This window comes from Mandrillus leucophaeus, unplaced genomic scaffold (assembly GCF_000951045.1).
Source record: "Mandrillus leucophaeus isolate KB7577 unplaced genomic scaffold, Mleu.le_1.0 Scaffold8, whole genome shotgun sequence".
Classification (NCBI taxonomy): Eukaryota; Metazoa; Chordata; class Mammalia; order Primates; family Cercopithecidae; genus Mandrillus; species Mandrillus leucophaeus.
Genome location: NW_012108696.1, coordinates 4391279 through 4397914, shown reverse-complemented (window position 1 = coordinate 4397914; position 6636 = coordinate 4391279). Strand labels below are relative to the sequence as shown.

Genomic DNA, 6636 nt, shown 5'->3' with positions numbered 1-6636 from the left:
GGCTAATTTTTGTACTTTTAGTTGAGATGGGGTTTCACCATGTTGGCCAGGCTGGTCTAGAACTCCTGATCTCAGGTGATCCACCCCGCCTCGGCCTCCCAAAGTGCTGGGATTACAGGCGTGAGCCACTGTGCCCAATTTCTAAATTTTCTACCGAAATGGGGTCTCCCTATGTTGCCCAGGCTGGACTTGAACTCCTGGGCTCAAGTGATCCTCCTACCTTGGCCTCCCAAAGTGCTAGGATTACAAATGTGTACCACCATACCTGGCTAAGCTGATTTTTTTCTTTTATTTTTTGAGACAGTCTTGCTCCGTCACCCAGGCTGGAATGTAGTGGTGCGAACTCAGCTCACTGAAACCTCCACCTCCCAGGTTCGAGCGATTCTCGTGCCTCAGCCTCCAGAGCAGTGGGGATTACAGGTCCCCACCACCATGGTCAGCTAATTTTTATATTTGTAGTACAGATGGGGTTTCGCTATGTTGCCCAGGCTGGTGTTGAACTCTTGGCCTCAAGTGATCCACCTGCCTTGGCATCCTAAAGTGCTGGGATTACAGGCGTGAGCCGCCGCGCCCAGGGATATTTGTAAAGGGCTTAGAACAGTGTCTGTTGGCTGCAGGCAATTCTGCCCACCAGGGAACACTTGGTGATGTCTGGAGACATTTCTGGTTGTCACAGCTGGAGGAGGGTACTGGCGCGGAGTGGCTGGAGGCCAGGGACGCTGCCACACATCCTGCAGTGCCCGGGATGGTCCCATCCCGGAGAATGATCCAGCCCTGAAAGTCCACAGGGCCCAGGTGGAGAAGCCCTGGCTTAGAACAACACCTAGTCCGCCTGGGCACGGACCAGGATGAAATAAAGGAGGGTGCTCACCGATCACCTGCAGGCTCTGTTTGGTGTGCTTGGCATAGATGTTATAGAGCTGCTTCTTCAGCTTCATGATCTCCTCTGCCTGGATGGCAATGTCTGTGGCTTGGCCCTGAGGGACGTCCAAGGGGAGCGAGGGGGTAAAGGTTGGCATCAGTGTCAGCCCCTCACAGGGAGGTCGGAGGTGGTACTCAGGAGCCCTCCCTGGGCTTTGGGCTTCTGGTTTGAGGTTGGTGGGTTGGGGTTGTGTAAATCCCCTGATATCCTGCTTCAATCTTGCCACCCACCACCAGGAAAGCTTTCTGACTGGATGAAGTATGTTTTCTTATTTTCTGCATCTGAAGCCTTGCAGACTGGGAGGAACAGTGTCTCTCTGTCTTGCATTAGCTAAACCTTTTTATTTTTTTTTAAGAGATGAAGTCTTGCTAGGTTGCCCAGACTGGTCTCAAACTCCTGGCCTCAAGTGATCCTCCCATCTCGGCCTCCCAAAGTGCTGTGATTAAAGACATGAGCCGTCATGCCCAATTGTAATCCTGCTTTTTTTTTTTTTTTTTGAGACAGGGTCTTGCTCTGTTCCTAGGGCTGGACTGCAGCGGTGCAAGATAGCTCATCGTAGCCCTGACCTCTCAGGCTCAATCCTCCCACCTCAACCTCCTGAGTAGCTGGGACCAGAGGCAAGCATAACCACGCCTGAGTCATTTGAAAATTTTTGGTAGAGATGGGGTCTCACCACTGCCCAGGCTGGTCTTAAATTCTTGGCCTCAAGTGATCCTCCTGCCTTGGCCTCCCAAAGTGCTGGGATTACAGATGTGAGCCACTGCGCCCGGCGGAAGCTAATTCTTAAGAGATAGCAAACAACTCCTGAGTGTACTTTCTTTTCTTTTCCTTGTTATTTTGAGACAGAGTCTTGCTCTGCCATCCAGGCTGGAGTGCAGTGGCGCCATCTCCGTTCACTGCAACTTCCACCTCCTGGGTTCAAGCGATTCTCCCGCCTCAGCCTCCCGAATTAGCTGGGATTACAGGTGCGCACCACCACGCCCAGCTAATTTTTGTATTTTTAGTAGAGACGGGATTTCACCATGTTGGCCAGGCTGGTCTCGATCTCCTGACCTCAAATGATCCACCTGCTCTGGCTTCCCAAAGTGCTGAGATTTACAGGCGTGAGCCACCATGCTGGGCCTTTTTTTTTTTTTTAAATAGAGACAAGGTCTCATTATATTCCCCTGGCTGGCCTCGAACTCTTGAGCTCACATGATCCTTCCACCTCTGTCTCCCAAAGTGCTAGGATTACAGGCCTAAGCCACCACACCCAGCCCAGCCTGCACATTTTAAGACATCCACTCCCACACCTGACTTCCACCCAGTCAGTCCTTCTGTCTAGACCCTGTCCTGAATCCTGACAGCAGCTCGTGTGTCTGGCACTCACCCGGGCGCCTCCTGAGGGCTGGTGGATCATGATACGGGAGTTGGGGAGCGAGTGGCGCATGCCCGGGCTGCCTGCGGCGAGAAGCAGGGAGCCCATGCTGGCGGCCTGGCCCACGCACCAGGTGCAGATAGGGTTGAGGATGTACTGCATCGTGTCGTAGATGGCCAAGCCCGCGGTCACCACACCACCTGTGAGTGGGGGAGCAAGTGAGGGGCTGGACCAGCTCCCCCAACCCTTTTCCTATTTCATCTCCTAACCCTGGGGAGAGTGGAACAGATGCAGCCCCCTTCCTTTTTTAAAAATTAAGACCGCCGGGCACAGTGGCTCCTGCCTATAATCCCAGCACTTTGGGAGGCTGAGGCAGGTGGATCACGAGGTCAGGAGATCCAGACCATCCTGGCTAACACGGTGAAACCCCGTCTCTACTAAAAATACAAAAAATTAGCCGGGCGTGGTTGCGGGCGCCTGTAGTCCCAGCTACTCGGGAGGCTGAGGCAGGAGAATGGCGTGAACCCGGGAGGCGGAGCTTGCAGTGAGCCCAGATCGCGCCACTGCACTCCAGCCTGGGCGACAGAGCGAGACTCTGTCTCAAAAAAAAAAAAAATTAATTAAGACTGGGTTTCACTGTGTTGCCTAGGCTGGTCTCGAACTCCTGGGCTCCAGCGATCCTCCCAAAGTGTTGAGATTACAGATGTGAGCCACCACGCCTAGCCAGAAGCAGCTATATATATATATATTTCGAGACAGAGTCTCACTCTGTCACCCAGGCTGGAGTGCAGTGGCGTGATCTCGGCTCACTGCAAGCTCTGCCTCCCGGATTCACTCCATTCTCCTGCCTCAGCCTCCCAAGTAGCCGGGACTACAGGCACCCACCACCATGCCCGGCTAATTTTTTTGTATTTTTAGTAGAGACGGGGTTTCACCATGTCAACCAGGATGGTCTTGATCTCCTGACCTCGTGATCTGCCCGCCTCGGCCTCCCAAAGTGCTGGGATTACAGGCGTGAGCCACTGTGCCCGGCCAATTTTTGTATTTTTAGTAGAGATGGGATTTCACCATGTTGGCCAGGCTGCTCTCAAACTCCTAACCTCAAGTGATCAGCCCGCTTCGGCCTCCCAAAGTGCTGGAATTACAAGCGTGAGCCACCGTGCCCGGCCTAGAAGCAGCTCTTTAAAGCAGGGTTCACCAACACAAATGCTTCCAGGGGTTGGCAGGTGACAAAAACAGGTGACACGGGCCAGGTGCAGGCAAAAGGGAGAGTGCTTGCTTTACAGTGTGCTGACTCTTGCCACATGTGCCAGTGGACCCACGGGACCAGATCTACTAAATTTCCAAGAGAAACTAGAAATCAGGCCAGGCGTAGTGGCTCATGCCTGTAATCCCAGCACTTTGGGAGGCCGAGGTGGGTGGATCACTTGAGCTCAGGAGTTCGAGACCAGCCTGACCAACATGGTGAAACCTCATCTCTACTAAATACAAAAAATTTGATGGGCATGGTGACACATGCCTGTAATTCTCAGCTACTTAGGAGGCTGAAGCTGGAGAATTGCTTGAACCCAGGAGGCAGAGGTTGCAGTGAGCTGAGACTGCGACACTGCACTCCAGCCTCGGTGACAGAGCGAGACTCCATCTCAAAAAAAAAAAAAAAAAAAAGCCTCAATTGTAAGTGGTCAATCCAAACTGACTACTTTTTTGGGGGAGGGGAAAAATCTACCAATTATTATTATTATATTTGAGACGGGCTCACTACAGCCCCCGACCTCCTGGGCTCAAGTGATCCTTCTCCCTCAGCCTCCCGAGTTGCTGGGACTACAGGCACGCGCCACATCTTTGTACTTTTTTTGTAGAGATGGGGTCTCACTATGTTACCCAGGCTGGTCTTGAACTCCTGAGCTCAAGCAATTTGCCCACCTCAGCTTCCCAAAGTGTTGGGATTACAGGTGAGAGCTATCGTGCCCGGGCTAAAATCTACATTTTTTTTTTTTTTTTTAAATCTACAATTTTTAAATGTTAGCCGGGTCAGGTTGGCAGAACAGTATGTGCAGGATCAAAGAGGCCACATCCTGACTTGTGAACCGAGGCTCAAAAGCCAGCAACAGGCACCTTTTGGCGGTTTCAAGCCACTTCTGGAACTCTGATGCTCTGCACCCTTTCCCAGAGAGAGAACATCCCTGACCCGGGATTCCGGTCCCCTGAGTCACCCGTGCGCCCTGACGAGCGCCCCTGGCACCTAGGAAAGCCCCTGCTTGCTCACCAGGGCTGTTGATGTACATGTGGATGGGCTTCTTGTTGCTCTCGGACTGCAGGAAGAGGAGCTGTGCGATAACAAGGCTGGCAACGCTGTCATCGATCTGCAGGTGGACAGGGCAGGGGTGTTCCCAGATTCGGGGTGGGGAGAGAGAGTTTTAAGGCTGCTGGGGATGGGTCAGAGAACCAGGAAGGGGGACCAGGACCCAAATAAAAGGGGTGGGGAAGAATTTAGGACCCAGAAGCGGATGGGGAGAAAGTAGTGGCTAGGACCCAGGCGGGGCTCAGGACACAGGAAAGGAAAGGGTCAGAACACCTGCGAAAAGTCTTGCCCCTAGGAATGAGGAGAGCGGTGCCAGGTGTCAGGAAGGCAGTGGGAGCTCAAGAGGCGAGGAGCAGAGGGGAAGAGGTGAGGAGCGGGTGGGGAGACCGGGAGCCAGGAGGGGAGTCAGAAGGAGAGGGAAGGGGGTTGGAAGGGGAGCGGAGTCTGGGGAAAGAAAGTCTGGGGCCGGGGAAGGAGGGGCGCAGGGGGTCTGGGCAGGCGCTTGGGAGAGTCCTGGGGAGGGTCCCGGCGCGCTCACCGGGCCCATGACGCACACGATGCGCTCCCGCAGCAGCCGCGAGTAGATGTCATAGGCGCGCTCGCCGCGACCCTGAGGGTAGAAAGATGTAGGTGAGGGGTCGCGGGCAGCCCCCCGATCCTCACCCAGCCCGGAGCCCCCGGGCCGTGTCCCCGCCCGGCCGCCGTACCGTCTGCTCCACCACGATGGGAATGAGCGGGAGAGCCCGGGCCGCCGTCGCGTGCAGGCTCCGCTGCAGGGCCAGGCCGTTTTGGGGTGTCCGCTGCGGCGGCCGCTGCGCTGGAAAGTGAGCGGCGAGGCGAGGCCCCAGTGCGGGGTACCTGCATGCCGCCACCCGGGCCCCCCCCACTAATATTGCGGGCCACATCCCTCCACACGCCGCGGTCGGCTTCCGTCCGATGGCGGAACTACAACTTCCGGCGTGCTTTGCGCCTAGGAGCGCGCTTGCTAGGCCGCCCACTTCCGGGAGTGTGGGCGGGCGCCGTTAAGGGTGGGGCGGGGCTAGGATCGGAACCTGAAAGGGAGGAGCCAGTGAAGTAAATAGAATGGGCGGGGCTGGAGAAGCTTTAGAGTCTATAGTTCGAGTCCCCTTACCGACCAATTCGTCTTCGTTTTCTTTTTTCTCTTTTTTTGAGACGAAGTCTTGCTCTTTCACCCGGGCTGGAGTGCGGTGGCACGATCTTGGCTCACTGCAACCTCTGCCTGCTGGATTCAAGCCATTCTCCTGGCTCAGCTGCCCCAGTAGCTGGGATTACAGGCACACACCACCACACCCGGCTAATTTCTGTATTTTTAGTAGAGACGGGATTTCACCATGTTGGCCAGGCTGGTCTTGAACTCCTGAGCTTGTGATCCTCCCACCTCGGCCTCCCAAAGTGCTGGGGTTACAGGCATGAGCCACTGCGCCTGGCCTCGTTTTCTACTGTTTCTGCTTTATTTTATTTATTTTTATTTTTTTGAGAGAGAATCTCACTCTGTGGCCCAGGCTGGAGTGCAGTGGCGCCATCCTAGCTCAATGCAGCCTCAAATTTCTGGGCCCAAGCGACCCTGCCTCCCACCTTGCTCTCCAGAGTAGCTGGGACTACAGCTGTGCACTACCACATCTGGCAAATATATATATATTAGAGATGGAGTGTTACTATGTCACCCAGGCTGGTCTCAAACTCCTGGCCTCAAGTGATCCTCCCACCTTGGCCTCCCAAAGTGCTGGGACTACAGGCGTAAGCCACCACACCCCACTTATTCCTTATTTTAAAAATAGCTGCAGGGTTGGGCACAGTGGCTCACGCCTGTAATCCTAGCACTTGGGGAGGCCGAGGCGGGAGGATCACGAGGTCATGAGATCAAAACCATCCTGGCTAACCCGGTGAAACCCCGTCTCTACTAAAAATACAAAAAATTATCCAGGCAAGGTGATGGGCACCTGTAGTCCCAGCTACTCAGGAGGCTGAGGCAGGAGAATGGTGTGAACCCCGGAGGTGGAGCTTGCAGTGAGCCGAGATCGTGCCCCTGCACTC

At 54.8% G+C, this 6636-nt stretch overlaps 1 protein-coding gene across 1 annotated transcript in view; it reads right to left on the bottom strand.

Moving 5' to 3' along the window:
* CLPP (caseinolytic mitochondrial matrix peptidase proteolytic subunit) overlaps positions 1–5603 on the bottom strand; it is an 8577-nt gene extending 2974 nt beyond the window's left edge. The window contains exons 1-5 of the mRNA XM_011967416.1: positions 5289–5603; positions 5120–5191; positions 4546–4642; positions 2292–2479; positions 872–977 (exon numbers count right to left, since the gene is read on the bottom strand). Of these exons, the coding sequence (XP_011822806.1) occupies positions 872–977; positions 2292–2479; positions 4546–4642; positions 5120–5191; positions 5289–5486 (661 nt within the window). The 5' untranslated portion in view covers positions 5487–5603. The remainder of the gene's footprint in view (positions 1–871; positions 978–2291; positions 2480–4545; positions 4643–5119; positions 5192–5288) is intronic.
* Between the last annotated feature and the right edge of the window lie 1033 nt (positions 5604–6636).